The following is a 21,471-nucleotide window of genomic DNA, read 5'->3' as shown; positions in this document are numbered from 1 at the left end:
GCGGACATGCGCCGTTTCACCCAGTAATTGGCCGGCCGCAGGTTTCCACTGAGGTGGAACTGTGTTTTTTCCATTTGACGTTTGTATAAAGATTTCTCCCTCTCTCTTGATTAGCCTTGTTGAATTTGGGTTTGAATCAGTGAAAAATTATAAGCAAAAGTGAAGGACCGGTTTGTCTGGATGTCTGGAGGCCGACCACCACTCAGAGCATCACTCACCGCCCACCGCTTAAGTTTTAGTAACGCTTAGTTTTCTGCACTGCTTTGGAATTTGGCCACGTGTTTGATTACTGTACGAGGTGAATAATGTCTTGATGCGGATTCAAGTTGGCAACACGGTCTGTTCTCTTTCTCACTATTAAAATCGTGCCGTCACCTGAATAGTCTGCTGAAGCCGAGATACAGCGTTTACAAGCATATTTTGTTACTTTTATTGCATTTATAAAACACATTTATTGTTACTTTAATAGCCTTCACTAAGAGTCCAGAGTTTTACATCATTAGACTTTTGTTTTGACCATCAGAACCAGTATCTACTTAATGAGTACACATTTAAATGCTGTGGTGAAATGGGAACCAAGCTACAAGTATTTATGTAGTGATTAGGCGCTGTGGTCCATGATAAATCATTGACATGCATAGTGAGGCGTGGCATTCTTTGGAATAATGCCCAAAATATAAAAGGCCATCAAACTTCCACACTTTGTTCTGAAAAGTGCTGTAATAAATGAAGTTTATTATTATTATTATTATTATTATTATTATTATTATTATTATTATTATTATTATTATTATCATAATCGTTAGGATAAATCCTGTGGGGACCATTAATATTCATGCTTCATGTAATTTCAGTCCATCCAGTAGTTTTTATGTTTTCATCCTATACTGGATCATGGTGTTGGACTGGCCTATGGATAACAATGCAGTCCTTACACAATGGACAAAGAAGATTGAACACTTTCCATTTTTATGAGAATGAATACCCTTAGGAGTAACTCGAGGCCACGGCTCTGACAGCCATCTCCAACATCTCCCGCTTTTCCAAACATTTCTCAGGCCGAGAGCATCTCAATTCGGCGGGCTATCTTTAGCTCCAAATATGACATCATCTCGTCCGTCTTATCAGCTGCTATTTAGACAAAATAACACAAACATTGGCCGAAAACTCCAGAGCCATAATTGGAGCTCCGCTGTCGGCGCCCGCGGTAACCTCCCGCTCTGCTCCTGCTGCAGGAGTGACAGGACCACACTCCCTCCCACCGGCTCCGCTTTCACCAGGGAAGATGCCGACCCCCTGACACCAGCCCGAGAACCCCAGTGCAACGTGGGAACGGAGACGCTAAGGATCATGGGAAAGGAGGTGAAGGAGGAGCAGAACCGCCTAAAAGGCTGCGTGGTAAGTTGCTTCGGTATTCCATTCTATTACTGGAGAAACCACACTGTGGCTCTTGACTGGGAGAGAACAGCGCCATCAGCCCCTTCACGTCCTACGACATCTGTGGCTGCAGAAAGTGACGCACTTTGTCCTTTGGTTTGGAAAATAGCTGATTTACTATTTAGGCATTAGGGATTTTTTCCTCAATAACAGTCTTTTTATGTGCTTTAGAGCAGTGGCTTCCAGTCTCAGCACCCAACATACTGCTGGTTTTCCACCCTACCAGCTAGTTAATTGTAATTAGTAACATCATCTGATAGCCCATTAGGATGAAGCCGCATGAGACTAAAACCCATACACCAGTGCTGTAGAATATAGAGCAATATCTAACGTTGATTATAACCCAGTGTTATGAATCTTGGCCGTTAGGAGTCACAGGAAGATCTTTTGGAGGTGTTATTTACCCTGGCACAAGAATTCCACAAATTTCCATGAAAAATGTCACGCCGTGACTGCACAACATAGCTGAACGATGGGCCAGAGCAAATAAGCCTTCCCCTTCTGACCCAAAACTTAGTATCTTGGCTTTCGACTGCTCGAACAAAAGTACACACTCGTTGGATTAATACTATATTAATAGATGGCCTGTGGGTCAGTCTGGGGTGAGTGGATAATCTGCAGAGCGTGTGGATTCCTCAGACACGACATTCCTCACCTTGGAGGCCTACCAGCCCTTTATTGAACACGTGGGCTCCCCTATAGTAACCCCACTGCTCATAAACCTAAGAGGAAATACTGTTGGCGTCTTTTAGAAGTCTATCCAGAAACTTAAGTATGTGGTATGTTTAAAAACCAGTAATTATGTGTATATTTAGGCTTTTAAGTTAGCACATTAAATCTCTTTACAATCCGCAAGTGAATGCACAGTGGCTATTTATGTTCAGCCCAGTGGTATCCCATAATGCAATGCTACCCCTCCTGTTATTGACCCTGAGCTTGCGTGAAGTCCCCGCTGAGCCTCTGGCCTCGTTTTGCCCAGTGAAAAAGTGCCCAGATGCTCGGATGAGAGAAGACTTCACTCTTTCCATTCTCCTTGTGTTTCTGGTTCCATTTATTTCACTGCTCGTGTTTTTGAGGCTCTGCCACCTGTGACAGGAAACCATCACGCCGGCAGGCAGGCGCTGAGCTCGTTGCCTTTATTGCTCGGGGAGCTGGGAGTTACCTGGGTGCGCTGTCAGTCGCAGCCGCTCTTGTTACTCTTTATGGAAGGACTAATAAGACACTCCAAACAAAACCCTGGAGCCCAAAGGCGAAACTCAGTTTTATGGTTTGACCACAAGTTGAACAGTAAAAGTAATTTGTCAGATACTTTACTTTAACTCCAGCCCCCAGGTGTGCGGCATTGATTACAGATTTATTTTTGTGCAGCTGCACAGGTTTGTGGGCTGACAGTGACTCTGAGGCATTTGCATTATGTGCTGGTAGACAGCACTTTCAGTGTTTCTGCAGACATGCTAACATACACACTTGTCCTTCTGTCAGTCTCTCCTCCTCTGGGGCAATTTGACTCAGTAGATTGAAAGTAACGGTTTTTATTGTGTGCATGTGCATGGGTACATGCGTTCAAATCTATGCGTCTATATCTGTGTCAGCAGTAGTATGGCCTCTTGTCGCTGGAGGTAAACATGACTATCGTCTTGTTTCTCGGACTAATTATAGCCAGATGCCTGGGCTGCAGACCAGATGGGCTTGGTGCTAAGTGATAGTTCCTGGCTGACATCACTTCATAGCACATTGCAGAAAGACAGGGGATCAGTAGAAAACAGATAAGAATCAACAGCACCAAGATAGGGAGAGATATGCTGAAACAGGAGATGATCGGATGAGGTCTAAAAACAGAGAGTACCATTGAAAACGACGAATCGTTAAATGACAAGGTTTTTTGGCTGTGCCTGACATAATTATTTTTCGTACGGCAGAATGGGATATTGAGTTGTTTAGAGTGGAAGCCACTGTGAAGGATAAAGGACAGAAGCACATTTCTGAGGCGGACACGTCACCGACGGTTATCAACCCTGTCAAATGAATCACAGTAGTTTGTTAGTGTTGCAGCTTTAGCACAGAAATGTGCCAATAATGTGCCTCCATGAAACTCAGAACGGCCTATAAAATGACTGGCAGGTTAGTGAATGATGTTAGACCCCTTTAATTGGCTGCATCTCTCGCATCATTTTGGAGGCGACACTTTTCTCCAGCTCTCTGACTCACTTCTTCTATAAGCCCAGTCAGAAAATAGCGTGCTTAAATCAAAGCTACTCCATAAAACACCATTATTAATGGCAGTTTTGTGCTTTTTGGCCGGGCCGTGTAAATTCAGCCTTTTTGATTTATTTATTTTGACGTGAGAGCATTGACAGATGCATATTTGCCTTGCTGATTGTTGCAGAGACCTTACTTGTGTCAGCACTGTTTTTACAGGCATATGAAAAAGACATTATGTTATACAGAATAATGAACACAGCTCTGCATTATTCATATAGTTAGACATAGAAATGTCAGCATAGGAGAATGTTTGACTTAATTCACAGTCAATGTAATTGTTTCATGTTTATGCCAGCCAGCTTTGGTAAGCAACGCAAGTAAAACCTTATAACCTTATAAAGTTATTTTTAAAACCTTGGTTTTGCCTTACAGTTCTAAATGACGGACAGTTAGAAACCACATACCTTAAATGCAATAGGTCCTGTTACAGTACAATGTTTGAGATGTTTGCAGTGGACTGCTGTTGATAATTAGACCAGCCGTCATCCCACTGTAACGGTCCAGATCCATGCAGCTCTCATTGGAAACCCTGCTGCAGAGTCCTTTGGCCAACCTTTAAAGCACTCGGATTGTTGTAAAAGAGGCTTAGTGACTGTTGACGTCTTCCATTTATTTCTGCGCATAGAAAAGGTCTACAGCGCTGAGCGCTTGCATTGACCTCGCTAAAAACTCCACTGCATAGTTCTAAACAGAGTAAGAGCGAACGGTCCATGGAAATCTGTATCTAAGGCTGAAAAAACCCTGCTGATATTTAATGACATTTGGGGATTGGGGATTTTAAAAAAAGGCTCATATTTCCAACTGCAATGGCTCTTTTTAGTCAGCAGAGTGGTATAGCACATGTTGGCAACCTTGTTAGACCTAATGTGTTCATTCATGAAGCAATTATAACATATTTAAACTTTCACTGCTGTCTTTAGTGGTTTTATTGCACACTTTGATGCTGTTAAACTGATAAAGCTTGTCTCTTTAGTCTGGCCTGGGTTGTTTCACGGGGAAGAGCCAACCTTTTGTAAGAGAGTATGCTTTGTGTCATTTGCAGGAGAGGCTTTGCTTTACTCTGGGCAGCTGTCCACGCTGTCCAGCCTGCAGCCGCATTGTAACATTCACATGAGCAGAGAGCTACAGCGACGCCTCCATTTCAGACGTTTATGCATCCAGTCGACATTGTATTCGACGGGCGACCGACAAAAGCGAGACACAAAACGTTGGTCTTTTGGGATTTTTCCGACAAAGACTTTGACTCTTTTGTCCACAGAGTACGGTTGAATGTGGGATCGGTAGAACACAGAGCCAGGAGCAGCCGTCAGCGGACCACACCTCCTCAACCACAGGAGACGGCCCTGCCTGTGTAAATGATGTCATCGTCAGACATCAATTGGAGGGGGAAAGGTGACATTTCGGCCTGGCTTCTACTTCCCTCCCTCTCTCTCCCTCTCTCTCTCTCTCTCTCTCTCTCTCTGCGACTTACATAATGAGAGGTCTTTATGTAAGTCATAATTGGAGTCACATGTCTGTGTTTTCTTTGCAGCAGCAGGAAGCCCAGAGCAGAGCCCAAGCTTGCCGCCGCCCCGCGGGGCCACCCACAGCTTCACACACAGCTCCAGAAGTTCACCGTGTCTGCCGACAAGGTGACCCGACGCTTTTACACCGGAAGTCACCTTTTGACACTGTTTCCATGCTTTGTCGAAAAACAAAAAATGGTTCCACTTGAGTAAAATCATGTGACTCCCCCAACCCTCAGTATTTATTTCTATGAATTGTCAGCCCCGCAGTTGCACTCATCAGCTACAACACCCTGGTCTCGTAACCAGCCACAGACATTAGGTCACACATTTAAATGAGACAAAGCTGTCGCGCATTCAGCCGTGACTGTGCACTGCCTGGTGGGCCACCGTGTGAGGAACATTACTTTGGATCCTGGTCACTGGGCTTCCTGTGGCATCGAAATGTCTCCCGTTCTCCCATTTATCATATTCCTCTGTTCCGGTCTTTCTCTCTCTCAATCTCTCTCAATATCTCTCTCTCTCTCTCTCTGTCTCTCTCTCTCTCTCTCTCTCTCTCTCTCTCTCTCTCACAGACGTTGTCCTGGCTGAAAGACAATGTGTCCATGGCCACACAGGTGTGTACAATAGCCAGCTTTGAAGGGCTGGAGGCAGCCAGGAGGTGTCAACACGCTCTGGAGCAAGAAATTCTCACCAACAGGGCCAGGATAGAGGTGGTCAAACGGGTAAGCCAAGGCACACTGTCATATTCACAGTTTGTCTTAACATAAGCACTGGATGAATGCCTTGCATAAAAATATCCCCCTACATTGGGCCAACTGGGCACCTCGACAGGCCTGGTTTGTGTATTAATCAAATAACGAGCTGACATTTCATCTTTAGTTGCCCTAAACTTCAGTTTATATTTCGCAATGCGAATCCCAGTCCTTAGTCATCACATGCTCTCATCAGTCTAACGCTCCGTCCTCAGGAGGGCCACGGGCTGGTCCGCGCTCAGCACTCCGGCAGCGCCAAGATAGAGGAGTTCCTCAGCCAGCTGGAAGTCCTGTGGGAGGAGCTGCGGAGGAGGCACCAGAGGAACGCAGTGTTTCTGCAGGCTTCAGAGGAGCTGGGTTTTAGGGTAAGGTTCATAAAATATCTCACAACAGGCACTCCTCTTGGGTCATACCCAGGCTTTGCCTTACCTCTGAAGTTATAGGGGAAATTTATGGTTATGACAAATGAATCTGGATCAGTTCTCCCATTGGGAGAAGCTTTCTGCTGGCCCTGAGCCTCCGCTGTTCACATACACTCGTGGTTAGAGCTCATTTACTTTCATCTTCACCATCTTAATTGGAAGAGTCTGACAGGTATATTCCCCAGAATTTATGAAGGGTAATCCAAGGGATATAAATTACTCATATAATTCGATTACGGGATGGAAAGAGGCTGCAAATCCCCGCAGATTGACGACTTAGTTGGAAAGTTTTATTGCAAAAGAGCATGGTCTACTTCCATGAGGAAAACCTATCGTTGTTTTCTTTGTACAGTACATTACCTCTGGTTGTTTTGGCACTGCGCCAAAATCACTCCAAATGAGCGCAGCAAGACTTCTAACTCATTAGCCTCGCTGCTTCTGTACAGGCTGTAAAGGTGCTCCAGGCCCTGGGCAGTCTGGAGGCCTGGCTGGAGTCCGTGGAGCTCTCCATGAAGGAATCGGCTCTTGCCGGCGACCCGGAGACCATGAGCATGGCCGAGAGGGAGAGCTGTCTGCTGGAGAAAGAGGTGGCGGCCCGCAGCCCAGAGCTCCGCGCGCTGAGGCGGGAGGTGGAGCGCCTTCACAGCCACAGTCACCCACACACACAAGGCCTGCCAGCGCGCATGGAGGAGGTGGAAAGAAAGTGAGTTTGTCAGCGAAGGAGAGGGGAGGGGTCAGGAGTAGCTCCCTGGTGTCTGTCATCGCGGGCGACTCGTGTTATGGATCCGAACAATCACACTCTGGTGGTTTCGCTCGACACTGTGGTCAGGAAAAATAAAGTATCAGAGAGAGAATGTTGTCAGTGTTTCCAAGAAGTCGCAGGTTTGGGCTTGCCATGTCTGCAATCCAACATGGAAGAGTTTGTTCATGAAATCCACAGTTCATATTTAAGATAAACAACTGTAAACCACAAAAATATATATACAGTCTATATATGCATAGAACTTATATGCATCCTTCTTTGTCCAAGTTGGCAAAAATAAAATGCTCTCCATGCGCTCATTCGTTGCACGGCTCGAGTTTATTCATTTGTGATTCATGCGGCACGTAGTGAGGCCGACCCCACAGTCCTGACATGCACTTCACCCACAGCTTGTCAGTGTGTGTCAGAGTCACCGGCTCCATGTTTGCAAAATGACGCCTCTCACTCACTAGTTGGCCCTCGAAAGACAGATGGTTGCCATGGACTCTCAGTAAAAAGTCATGATGTCGGCTGGTTTACTGGACGTACCTACCTGTGTCCATAAACACAAGTTCAGACTCTGTAAGGAACACCAAGCTAACCAAAGAAAATACAGAAAGGGAAAGGGCCCAGTATAAGTGTTTCCAGGGTGGGGGTGTTAGATGGTTGAAGGGACGGTGTAGTCTGAGGAATCACTGATGCAGGTGGAGGCTCCCACTCAGCAGCTGTGAGGCCCTAGGGATGATGTCATTATTTAACACTACACACAAGCACATTTAAGGCTCATTTGTCCTAGAAACAATACCCTTTGAAATTGCTCCATTTACGATCTCAAACATAAACTCTGCACAGACAGGGTAACTTCATGCCCTGAAGTACAGGAAATATTGACTTGACAAATGACATACGATTATATAAACAGCACTTTACTGCTAGCGGCCTCTGTAATGTGGTTCTGTTGAAGGATGCAGTACTGTACATATGCGGAGTACAGTTGAGGTGTAGCTGGTCATTAAAACATCCCTGCTGGTGTGTGTGTGTGTGTGTCCAAGGTACCATCGTGTCCAAAGTGCCCTGACCCAGCAGAACTCAGAGCTGCAGGACACACGGATGCTGACAGAGTTCCTGGAGCGCGTGGAGCTGGAGGACAGCCAGGAGCTCAGCGGCAGTCAGTACAGCCTGGGCCAGGTGAGACACCAAGAGTGGCATTTAAAGGGTAATTTCACCTCAATTAAGATAGAATCTCTTCACCTAATGGTTTGGTTTTGAGATATTCCGTATGTGAGCTGCCACCAACCCAACACAACCACGTGGAATGGAATTTTATATGTGACTCAAAATTATTCAATCAATAATTCTCTACTTTATACATGACACACCAAGTCACCCCTCTTGTTTTGAGGTACCACCTCAAAGATACCACATATGAGAACATGCGACAGATCGTTTTTAATGATATTGGACCCGGCTGAAAACAACTCTCTCTCTCTCTCTCTCTCTCTCTCGCTCTCTCTCGCTCTTTCTCTCTCTCTCTCTCTCTCTCTCTTTCTCTCTCTCTCTCCAACAGCCTCTTCACAGTGAGATTTCCTCAGCTCCTACATTGCTGTGCCTCCGAAGCAGTGGCGGTGGGGAGCCCCTGATAGAAAGCATGGGGGACCCTGTGGAGGAGCTACGAGAGGCCGTGGAGATGCTGAATGACACCGTCAGGGAAAGAGGCCGGTCGCAGAGCCACGACCAGGCCATCCATGAGCTGCTGAGCAAGGTACGGAGACAGGAGTCAGGTTGTGTCAAACAATTGAGAGCTCTAGTTCGACTTCATTAGATCCGATGATTGCCGCAATGTTTGTGAAGTTATTATGATCTTAGATGGTGCTGAAGTCCCTCGACTTCTGTCACACACAGCTGCACAAACCAATAGAGCCACATCTGGTTTCCTTTTGTCTGTGGCTATGTACTTTATAGGCCCCAAACGAGCCACCACTCCCCCTCGCATGAGTGTTTTCGCGTTAATCCGATTTATTCTTGGTAAGAAAGCAGGATAATTGTCAAAATAGCACACACACGCACACACATACACAAAAACACCCGGAAGAGACTTCATAACACCAATTAAAAACACCAACTTGGCTCTCATTGGAAAACAAATAATACACAGTGTAGCATAATAACTTAATGACATCCTACGAATACTCATAATGACTTTGCGCCTCGCCAGCACGCCAGCCTGGCGGTGCACGTGGAGGAGTTCCTATGCCGCAGCAAAGAGCTGGGCCTGGACATCCTGGAGAAGGAGACAGACATGGCCGTCCAGTGTGAGCCAGACCGCTGCGGCCTCGAGGCTCTGCAGGAGAAGCAGGACCACCTGGAGGTGAGAGGAGGCCGGTGTAAACATTCAAAATGATGCACTGGTGCTCAGACGATCCAGTATTCCAATCCATTGACTTTGGATGATTGATCTTTGCTTGGTGTCATGAAAACGAGGAAGCCCCCCCTCCTCTCTTTCGTGCACTCGCCTTTAAAACATTGTTCCACAGTCTGTTTCCTGTTGTGCCAGATTTTCTCACATCTTAAAAAAAAAAAAGCCAGCCCACCCCGCTTTGTGCTGTGTTTGATTTAATATGTAAACCTCACCGTGCAATCTCACACTCACACACACACACACGCACGCACGCACGCACGCACACACGCACGCACACACGCACACACACACAGAGAGCGTGCAAAAGTTTATTATACAAACGGGATATTTATTTACGCCTGTGTGAATCATTGTTCTGCTCGCTCTCAAATGTGCGTGTGTTTCTGGTGGGTAGCGTTCTCTGCATCCGGAGGTCACAGGGTTGGAGATGTGATGTTGGTAAAGTCCTGTGTGAGTCATTTTTTGGGCAGTGTTATGTTTATCACACGCACACACAGCTGTCTGGACTCGATACCATTGAAGAGCAGAGATGACCTAATCCCCCAAACTGAAATAACTGTGCCGTCAGCAGACAGGCATCCACAACTCGGCGTTCTCGAGGCCTGCTGTAGCTGAGAAACATTGTGAAGCATTACTCCCAGAGAACCCCTCAGCGCTATTAATTACCGCCTCATCCAGAGGAGAAAAAAGTGGTCAAGATCGCTAGCTCGCTGCAGCGCGGCAGCCCATATGCAGACCACATGGGCCTGCAGCCGAATGATATGTATAAAGCTATGGGGGTGAGGTCATAGTCAAGCAGAGATACAATTGGTACAGGCTGTTTGAGTGATGCAGAGGATGATGGGAGATGATAGATCTTTGTTGTGATTCTCCACAGATTGACTATGAAGTCATCAGGGAGGAGGTAAAGGAGATGGAGAACCAGACGTCTCGCTTGGAGGAACTGTGCCCAGAGAGAGTGCACATGCTCGGGGCAAAGATCCAGGCTATGCTGGAGGGCTGGACGGAGCTGGGCAAGAGTACGACGGAGAACAAGTCACGTCTGCAAGAGTTCGTGCAGCTCCAGGACTTCTTCAGGAGCTACCTCGCCATGATGTAAGCAAGCGGGACGCCGTGACCCCTTTCTGCCAGACGTTCTTTCGCAATCATCTTTGCGAGGACATCTGCTCATTAGAATATCTTTGGGAAGAACAGGATGTTCTCGTTGTCAAGCTTGGTCCCTGGTGAAATTCATAATTTAAGACGTGCTGAGGAGGTCAGCGTGCGTTTCCCGGACCGGGTGTGACAAGGCGATGAATGTCTGTTCTATCGGGGAGAGTCTGGTCATGCTCATGTTTTTTCTCTCTCGAATGTATGGCTTTTCTCACAGCCCTGTTCTCTGTCTCCTCCGCCACCTCCCCCTCTTCCTCTGAACAGCTCATGGACAGAAGACACCAGGTCGTGCATTTTCTCAGATACCGCCTTGCATCTTGGGAGGGAGGGCCAGAGGCCGCTCGCTGCCGAGCTGGACGTGCAGATTGAGCTGAAGTTTGAGGAGTTTGATGAGCTGGCGCTCTCGGGGAGGAATTTATTAGACAAAGAACACCACCTCACACAGATGGTGAGCGTGACTCACTGACATCCTTGGATATATTGATTTTCTTTGTTATCGTTTTTTTTTACAAACTCTGAGTAATGTGTTGCAGGTAAGAGAGCGCATGGAGGAGCTGAGGAGTATGCTTGGGTGGATCTCGGTGCACTGGAGGGCTCAGAAACAACAGTGGCTTCACAAGCAGAGCAGACAGGAGCCTTTACAAGATAACATTTATTCTGAGGCCACCATGTGCACGCCATTGACAGAGGTAAATAAGCAGCGAGGCATTTATTGTAGGGACATGCGTAAGTGTAAGAAACCAAAGCCCTAGGAAATCAAATATTTTTGTACAACGTCATTTTTCACCCGTTATATAAACACAACTTATTTCATAGCCTGACGTAGTGCTGAAGATTATGGCATCTACAAAAATAAAGAATCAGCATAATAAGTCACAAAACCGTAACAATCAAACAAATAAAGATTAATAACAATAACAATGGCAATAACATGTTCCCTGCCATTCAAAATTTGAGGAATACATATTCAGTCATTATTTACCAATGTGAATACTTCCTCACATATCGTTCCATGGCTTCCTCCATAGAGTTTGTCTCCTGAGCTGGAAGCCCACCAGTCCCACCCGTCCCCATTCGTCACCGCCAATGAAGACGAATTAAAGGCAGCAGCGGACGTCCAACCCTCGACGCTGCCGTCCAGACAAGCTGAGCAGCAGGAGGAGAAGCAGTTAGAGGACGGGTACGAGGTTATGAACAGTATCGGAGCGCAGGATGGCAAGGCCGCCTCCTCAAAGTCTCCCAAATCTTCCATTGTGGTCCTCAAAGAGCCGAGCAGCCCTGCTTTAGGGGGCACGGTCAACCTCATCCTAAGTTTTGGGGGACAAGGGGACAGCCGGGTTCAGGTGCTTGACCCGCCTGCTAGGCCGGACGAGGCAGAGGACGAGACCTTTGAGCCCGTCCACAGGGTGAGAAACACACTCATTACTTCACACCGAAAGTCACCAAACCCCACTGTCGCTGATGCATACATTTCTCCCTGGAAAGTACTGAAGGAACTTATACTTGTCGCTGTTTCCAGTGCTACACCAATGCTCTGTCGTGACACTGCATGGGATCTCCCTCCTTGACTATCTGCTGCTGGTCATTCCTCCCTCTCGTTTGGCCTTCATGTGTTACTTTTCCCTCATTTTCTCCCTCAGCCTCAATCTTCTGCCTGTAAAAGCTTTTGGAGGCGCTGCCAGGGGCTTTTGGAAAATACTTTTGGTAGTTTAAAGAGAAAGAGAAAGATTTATCGGCAGAGTGCAAACGAGGTAAATGGCTTTTTGTGAATTGGCGCTGCATGCTGCGTCTCAAAGTGTGCCGGGACTGCATGCCGTGTGTAGTTGTGTTCTGGGGTCGGCATGTTCTGCTAACTAACCCGTGTTACAAGGTACAGCCGGTCCTCAGCTTCACTGTGCTGTTGCTCATCTGTGAGCCAGGCGTGAGCGTGGAGGGAAGCGAGTCATGCCAGATTGCTATCATCCACTCACGCCCATGTCTGCAAGTCGCCACGGCTGGAAAATGTACAGCAAATGGAAGAAAAGTGAGAAAAGATAACAAACCATGTCGCTGTCTAAACTCATAATGTCCTACTTAACTGTGGCCATGAATGCAAATATGAAACCAAATAAATTAAATTTTAATGAAGCACATTCCAATGGGATGGAGAAAAGAGATTTTACAATCCATTTGTGAAAATACAGACGTAATGACAGAAGTGTAATACTAGAATATGATCTCCAATTAATGAACAAAAATCTGTTCTGTTTTTAGAAAGAAATGTATATTTATTTATTCACTTTATGTAGTTTTCTACAAGTTACTATAATGCATACAATGAATTGTATACCAAATACAGAGTTTTATGCCAATCCAAAAAGCGATGTAAGTTCTTGTTAAAGTGTATTGATTACTTTGTGGCATAAGAAAGTGGCTTTAAAGGAGTCATGCTTTCCAGCATTAAAAACAAGGATGTATAAGTAAGCTTGAGGCGCAGAAAACAAATATGTGTCTTTTAGATTGTGAATGTGAATCCATCTAATCTGTCGGCAGTCATTTTGCCCCGTCAGTCTTGTGTAAACTCTGCCAAATGGTTAGAAAATTCCCAACTGAAAACCAGACAATGGATCAGAACGTACCTCCGTCATTAAAACATTTATTTCTACAACTCGAGAGCAGTGATGGCAGATACAGAATGAGGGCGATGAGTAAGAAAAGCACAACACAGTCTCCTCTCCGCTGTGGATGTTGACAGAAGCTCTTTCTTCCCCTTCTGTCATTGCACTGAGCGCTTGACGCAAACCTGGTCTTGTTTGTCTTTCTGCGGCTGTAGAATGAGTGACCTCACCTTCGCTTCCTATGAAAGTTGCGCTCCAAAAATGCCCCCCGGGCCGGATTGCCCAACAACGCCAACGCCAACAACGCCTGTGTTGGAACGCCAACACAGGCTCGCAACTCTTTAGACAAAAGAACTGGTGCTGAACTTTTCAAGAACGGCCCCCAGACTGCACACAGTGATTTATAGTCTGGGGCTTCCACAGAAACAAGAGATTAGTCACAGAGTTGAAAGGTCAAGCCATTACAGCTGCATATGACGGCATGTGCAGCCACATATGACTTTGATTAAGTCCTGCAAGTGTGTGGTTGCAATCATTTCCGTGTTCTTTATGTCCTTGCATCTAATTTTCATGTCTTTCATGTTATTTTCTCTCCTATATATACACATTTGCATTGCTGTGCGAGGCTTGTACATTCCTGAATCCATTGTCTTCTTGGCTGTGTGGGACATGGAGGAAAAGGAGCTGATGTTTGTCCCCAAAAAGTAGCTATTGGTCTTAGTCAGATTCACTTTTCATCATCATCATCATCATCATCATCATCATTCATCTGTTACACATAAAACAGCTCTTGTTCTCGCGGAGGGCTGCAGGGCTCCAGCCTGCGGCACGCATGAGTCTCTCTGGGGTTAACTCTTTGCGATGAAGCGTTTACAATCTCAACGACACGAGAGCTCACCTAACGTTCTTTTCTTTTTCTCTAGGTTAGTACCTACTTGCATGTCAAGGATAGCAACTTGGCAGTGGCCCCCGTGTACGAGAGTATCACCTTTCCCCGCCAAAAGAGCCGCTCTGCAGCCTCAGCCTCCCCTACTTTCTCGCTGGCCTCCTCCTCGCCGTCTCCCTCGGAGACCAACGTAACCTTCCGCCCTTCGGTGGGGAGCGGCAGCAGCTCCATCTTCAGCAGCCTCAAGAGGATGGGCAAGAAGAGGAAGAGGAAGAAAGATGCTCGCAGACACACCATTCAGAAAATCATGGGAGTGGAGGAGCAAACAGAAGGGACGCCTTATTATGACTGCGAGATGATCACGTACGACACGCACACATGGCCCCTGAAGGAAGGCCGGAGGAAGAAGAGCTCACAGAAGAGAGGAGATGGGGTAGAGGCTATGGCCTATATAAAGAATCCCCTGCTGAGGGACATCGACACGGAATGCGCTGGAGAATACAGCACTATTCCATATGTGGTCTCAGATGGGACGGCCACAAATCAAGGGAAAAGCCACTGCAGATTCCTCTCTTTGGGCTCTGTGCTGAGCTTCGACCTCCCGAAGGACATGACCCTAATCCCCAGCATCCAGGACATCATTACCATCGCCCCGCCGGAGTCCAAAAAAGGAGCGGGGACTGACCCGGATCCCCACTCCCAGAGACTCACAGCCCTGAGCTCCTTCAAACAGACTCGGCCCACTCCCGCCGTCACACACAGCCCAGCAGAGCTCAGTTTGACTGAAACACGGACTGCGACAGCTGGAATGAAAGATCCGCCTGATGTGGAAAAGATTTCCCAGCCTCAACCTCCTCTCTCCCCGGCAGGAGATGAGGATCAGACTGCACCGTGTAACGACCTGTCTAAAACACACCTCAGCCTACACAAGTGCGCAGAACAGGAGTGGGACAGAATGTCGTCAGAGGTTAAAACCAGTACGGCGGAAAGAGACGGAACCAGCCAGCATTCCCATTTACCTATTTATGTGAACCGAGCCCCAAATGCAGCTGCGCCTAAACGCGAATGCCCCAGTGTCCACACACTCATCCGAGACCTAAATGGACACCAGTATCATAAACATGCAAGACCCGAGATTGTGCGTGAAGAGAGTCCTAGACTTCAGTGTCTGAGCCAAGCTTCTCATATGGTCGTGAATCTGAGGTCAGTGGTGAGTGCTCGCCAGGACTCGGTCGACTCTGGGATCTCCACCTCCAGCAGCATCAAGCTGTGCACCGAGGCCCCGGGTCCAGATAACCTGCAGCCCAAGGGTGTGGTGGGGAGGCTCATGTCCTTCGAGGTGGGAGGTCTAGATTGCGCTAAAACGAAGGAGGACACTTTCACATCATCGGCTCCATCGGCAGAGCTAGAAACAGAGCCTGTGCACCTCGACCGCCAGCAGTTTGAGGAGGAAGAGGAAGAGCTGGAGGACATCTGGAACCGGACTACTAACTACAGACAGAGCGTCTGCTCAGACATCATGTACCAGCCCAACCACGGGCCCTCAGACCAGTCTAGGGAGCCCCTCTCCTGCTCACCCTCGCCCAAGACCCCGGCTGTGCTCTACAGGAACCTGGTCACGGCCTCGGCTCCCAACCTCCTCGTGGCAGAGTTTAAACTGCCCCCCTACCTTCAGAGCTTGCTGGGTTACGACAAGGAGCAAAGCCCCAAAGGTCACCTCCCTCCCTTGGCCACGGGAGACAGGAGGTCCTGGGCAGCCTTTTCGAACAGGGAACCAGCCGGCAAGACCTCGGTGGCTGTGAACGAGACGGCATCTGATCCAGTGAAGCTGCCAGATGTGGGCGACAATCAGAGATATATCTATCAATACAGAGAAGAGGAGGAGGAGGAAGAGAAGGAGGAGGAGGAGGAGGAGGAGGCAAAGGTCGGGGAGGAGGTGGACAAGCATGCAGATTCTTTGAAGGTGAGGTCAGCGTTTGAGATACTGTGATGTTGAAACCTTTCAGACTCGGATCAGTTCACACAAATTACAAAACTCAAACATATTCCTACTGGTACGGAGGCATGAGGTCATGTTTGGTTTTATTTGCTCAGGTTTTGAGATATGTCTCGACCAGCAAGATGGAAGGGATCTAAATTATTTTATTATGCTCACAGCAGTGAAAGACTATGATTAAAAAAAGTTGACAGGTCCTATAAAGGAGTTTACAAACTCATGTTTCATTTCTGTAAGCGCCACAATGAGTCATATTCATTCCTCTCCTTCATAATATCTCAAACCTGAGCAAACAAAACCGAATACATCAGCATGTCGAGAGAAAGATAGCACCAGAGTTAGTGTATTTAAGTAACTTGGCGAATGAAACATTAACTCACCTTGCCTCACTTATTATAATCTTAATTAACACAATTGTAATACATCAAAATGTTTATAGAATATCAAGTGTGTCAATTATCTCATGTATGCAGCGATGCAGTGCCCTGAATCTGTATTTGGACCGTAGCTTTTACCCATGTTCTGGTGTTGGTATTGAAGGCAACACAACTTGCATGAACAACTTCTATTGTATCATCAGGGATGACTGAGTAATCTTCTCTTTCTGAACAGGACCAATCAATGAGTCTACTGTCAGTCCGTATGGGTTTGGATGCCGTCTGTCGGCAAAGAAAAGCCTCGCAAAGCCTCAACATCATAGAGATGCAGGAAGAATATGTGGCCACAAGAGGGCGCTGTATAACCCTGGTAATGTGTTAAGCTCTTTTTTCTTTTCTTTTCTTTTCTTTTTTGAAATGTGGCTCATTTGATGAACCACAGAGAGGACTTTCCCTTTTTGTCTTAACGTTGGTGTTAACTTACACCCTCTCAGAGTGGAAAGCCAGAGCTGCAGTCTATGGAGGGAACGCTGGAGAGGAAGCAGAAGCTGCAGCTGGGAGGAAAAAAAGTAAGAAAGGCTCCGCTTTTCTTCGTAAGCCAGCGCGGTCAGCAAATGTGAAGCCCTGCAGTCAGCAGCACACACTCTTATCTTATTTTCACAGGCTGCCTCCAGAGGATGGAACTCCTACCATGCCGTCCTATACAGACACACCTTGTGCTTCTACCAGGACAGAAAGGATACACTGAGGGTAAGCAGAAAAAAAACGAAACTACAACAATAAGAGCCCTGGAGAACAGAGATGATGAATCATTGAACTGGAGAGTATGAAGTGAACGGTGATCAATCAGTGTTGTGCTGCAGGGCTCTGCATGCGGCCTGCCGCTGAACCTCATGGGAGCCGAGTGCTCACCTGCACCGGAGTACACCAAAAAACCCAACTGCTTTCGACTCCGGTGAGACTTTCATTAATAACCACTAAATCACAGCGATGGTGTTGTATATAGACGCTACAGACAGCTGTGTGTTTGAGCACTCTGGGGATGTAACGCTCGTCCTCTCTGGCCCTCAGGCTCCGCGATGGCTCCGAGTATCTGTTCAACGCCTCCTCGCGCTTCTTGATGAAGAAGTGGATGATGAAAATACAAGCAAGCACAGGTACATATCTATTTCAGAGCTATTGTTTGCCAACGCTGGATTGATGTGAAAATGATTTCTAGATTTGTTTTCTACGTCTTAAAAAGGTCTGAGTGAGTCCGTGTCGTCCCGCGTACCCGCTGATCAAGACCTCCCCATCTCCCTGTAAGATGTGACGCCTCTCTCGATTAGAAGGATGCTGCCAATCTTCACAGTGATGTTTTGTAATTAAAACAAAAAACTTTTTCCCCCTCCCACCTGTTCAGAAAGCCCTTCCTCTGCTCTGGATGTCACGGCCTCGCCAAATGCCACTGCTCCTCCCGCCACGATGTCACCTCCACGTTCCCCAGGCGCAAACCGCCGGGCGCCGCCCAGACCAAGGAGATCTTTGTCCTCACCAGAGAGTTCAGTCACGCGCAGAGGAGCCGTTTAAGGAGTGTGGACGAGCGGTCGACCGTCTCGTCCTCAGATGCAGGCCGCCGCGGTAAGGCCCTCTGCTGGGTTGCATCTGCTCCACATTCACACCCTCCATTGTTGGCTACTGAATAGCCCCCACCGAGCCACTGCTGGTTAGAGGAGGCACTCTGCTGTGGTAGCTATCGATTGAATGGGATTTTTATTCATATTCCCTCCAGTGATTTCATCAAACAAGGTGGTTTTGTCTGCTCTTTTACTCTGGCGTGAAAAAGTGAAAAAGGAGTTCAGGATATCATTTAGCTTTGTAGTGTTTCAGACTGTCTGTCATGAGTCTCCCAACCAGGAAAGAAAATGGTGAACGTCTGCTGCAGGCATAGTGTGCTCCACTAGGGGGAGCTATGGTATTGCCTTCCTACAGATTAAACAACTGGAGTATCACAGGAGCACACATCTGTTACTTCAGTAAATGTTCCCCTTTTTGTCCCCATTCTCTTCTGTTCTTGATGTCTGCTTTTCAAAATCTTTTGTCTCTCGCTAGATGATGATGATGAAGACAGTTTAAAGCAGACAGTGACTCACAGGCTGTCACAGTCTGCGGCATCCAGAGACGCCTCCTCCTCCCCTCGCTCCCCCGTCTCCAGCAGTGACGACTGGCTCAGCAGCAAGCGTCGCTCCCACTCCTTCACGTCAGGTGAGTTTGCAGTTATTAAACGACTCAATGATAACTTAACGTGTCACAACGTGTCTGAGGAATCATAAACAGATGTTTTTGCCGTCTCCTCTCAGCGACGTTTCAGAGGATCAAACCCACGCTGCACACACCTGGAGGCCGAGGCCCGGAAGGAGGCTCCAACTACTGTGTGACTCTCGTGGTTGGAGACAAGTCGTCGGACGGCGCGTCCATCAGCAGCAGCTCCGGGCCGCCGCTGATGGCCGCCGCTGGGTGGCAGCAGGACGGCCATCAGGATGCGGATCTGAGGAGCTACACCAGCCTGCCGAGGCCACGCAGCAAGTCCGTCTTCAAGAAGTTCTTCGGTAAAAGGGACATCTGAGTTTTTAAAAAGTATTTTACTAATAAAGTTTTTTTTTTTACAAATAGTTTCTAAAGTGCAGTGCACATATTTGTTGAAAAGCAAAAAAACAAACAAAAAAACGCTACTACTGACTGTATTTATGATCCGAAGAGCTACCACGTTTTATATTTTTGATGTGTTTTATATAAATCACTTCCGGTTCTTTTTCATTGTTCTCGTGAAAGGAGCAGTACTGTGTGAGTGAGTGTGCACCGTGTAGTTGTAGATGTGATTCTTCGAAAAACACGTTTCTTTGCCGGTCTTATTTAATATTTCCTTTTTATAGTTTTGGGATTGTCGAGTTATTGAGTAAATCAGTTGAGGAACTGACTCAGTTATGACCAAGCATAACCAAATATCATGAACACATGACACGTCACATGTACAGCGTGTGGTGCACCAACAAATGTTCTTCCTCATATTAAAATCAGCAGTTTGATACTGCTCGAGCTTGTTTGATATTAACACTTTTTAAATACAAAATGTATAAGACTATTCATAATAAAACATAAAAAAAAGTGATTTGCTTCGGCTGTGATTATTCAATGATATTTATTTTGAATCGAGTCGTGGAGTCTGTTATTCAAGCTTTGTTCTCATCTCTGGAGGCTTTGAAGAAAGGAGATCAGATGAAGAGAGAGATTAAAGGCCGGGCCTGGCGAAGAACATCTTCACATCATTAGCCTCCTCTTTGCATATTAAAAAGACATGATTCAAACAAATCCATAATCAACCGCATTTATGCTGATGAACCAAACATCCTCTGCAGACATCATGGCTGCACGATGAGTCATATGCATAAAGAGTGTTTAGCATTACAAAATAGTCAGCGATTTCCTTCGAGAGGTCTGAGAGACAGATTCGTTACAGCAGAGGGGGAAATGGCTCACTTGGTAAAAATAAAAAATATATTTTTTAGATGATTTGGAATACATGAAGAACTAGAAAAAGGGTCTGAAGAAAATAAGTTTGAATGTCTTAAATTGTGAGTTTACTTGTGTGAGGGGGTTTGGGAGTTGCGGTTGAGTTAATAGCACTTGAAGCAGTTGAAATGTATTTACAAGAGTGAGAGCCAAAAGCAGTCAAAATCAGTGGAGGTGTAATCGCTTAAGCACTTAAAAATGTTAATGTCAAGTTTCCATTCGGCAGATGAATTTTCCGTTCACTGAACGTAGTCAAACTGTCAGTTGAGGTGAAAGATAAAAGCAGTTGAGGTGCCACTTCAAGAGTGCCGCTTTTGAAACGTTTGTTTGAACTTTAAAAAGGTGATCGCAGATACGTTTCCGTTGGAGCTGAAGCGTCAGTTGGAAGCATGTTGGACAATGTTGATCTCAGTTTTGGCACAACCACTGCTCAAACCTCTGGGATCGTACAGCACTGCCAAAAGTCACAGCGGAGTCTTGGCACGCTGCACACACACCAGCTACAGTAGCGTGTGGAACGGAAACCAGGCTCTGCGTCTGCGGTACAGATTTGTCGAAAGCACCCTGCAGAGGCATTAATCATGGCAGGTCAGCAAACCATTACCATGACTCTATATGGAGCACAATGCTGCGTGACTCAGACTCTCACAGAACTGTGAAATGCAGCCGCAGGTGGTCCACTCTATACACAAAAATCACCACGTAGGTCATGCATGTGCCACTGCATTGATCTGCGTGTTATTAGTGTGGGCAATTTAATAATCCCAATAGACATTCAGGATACGATTGGCAAATTCACATAGTTGCTGCATGCACGCATGGCACCTATTTCCTTGATTTGCACGGACTACAAACGTTTGGATTCCACAAGAGAAGACAAGTGTGTGTTTTTCCTCTCTGTCATGTTTGGAATGACAGCCACATCCTTTTCAGGCCCCGAGGGACGCGGCTCCGGCCGATAGATTGATCCCCATGCCCCCGTTTTTTGTGTGTGTGTCCGGCTATGTGCCCTCTGACCTCCATATCACCTGTTGACAGCTCCCGACTGCTCGCCTCGCGGCTGCGGGGGTTTGAACCCTCCCCTGCAGAGGCAAGCGATGCACTCACTCCACCACACCAGAGGCTCCCTTTTCTTAATGTGTGGGATCATGTGGCTGGGGCAATGGATACGAGCGCCGCTAAATACAAGGCCCACGCACTTCTTCTCCACACTTGGGTTGTTGCGTTTCCCCAGTCTAACCACTAACAACTGCCCACGTAAGGTAAAGCGAAGTCCAGGCTTTTGTTATGTAGAAAGTGAGGAGTGACTCACAGGGGTTACCAGTCATTCAAAGGGATCTAGAGATCACAAGGAACCATCAAGGTAGTGTAA

General features: G+C 46.8%; 1 protein-coding gene across 1 annotated transcript; it reads left to right on the top strand.

Moving 5' to 3' along the window:
* Positions 1-6: 6 nt before the first annotated feature.
* mymx (myomixer) lies at positions 7-19,682 on the top strand (the record flags this gene model as incomplete). The annotated part of the gene is made up of 24 exons (XM_079229571.1): positions 7-23; positions 1,236-1,398; positions 4,958-5,091; positions 5,231-5,330; positions 5,780-5,929; positions 6,175-6,324; positions 6,828-7,084; positions 8,176-8,311; positions 8,691-8,885; positions 9,339-9,491; positions 10,420-10,637; positions 10,959-11,142; positions 11,228-11,383; positions 11,723-12,100; positions 14,215-16,140; positions 16,786-16,920; positions 17,045-17,119; positions 17,214-17,300; positions 17,414-17,505; positions 17,622-17,707; positions 17,794-17,851; positions 17,953-18,170; positions 18,642-18,794; positions 18,890-19,682. 24 exons carry the CDS (start codon positions 7-9, stop codon positions 19,153-19,155), a joined length of 5,487 nt encoding a protein of 1,828 aa, XP_079085697.1. The 3' UTR covers positions 19,156-19,682.
* Between the last annotated feature and the right edge of the window lie 1,789 nt (positions 19,683-21,471).

This window comes from Taurulus bubalis (genome assembly GCF_910589615.1).
Source record: "Taurulus bubalis genome assembly, chromosome: 14".
NCBI classification, from domain to species: Eukaryota; Metazoa; Chordata; class Actinopteri; order Perciformes; family Cottidae; genus Taurulus; species Taurulus bubalis.
Note: the sequence above shows the minus strand (reverse complement) of the source record. Positions and strands in the feature narration are given on the sequence as shown.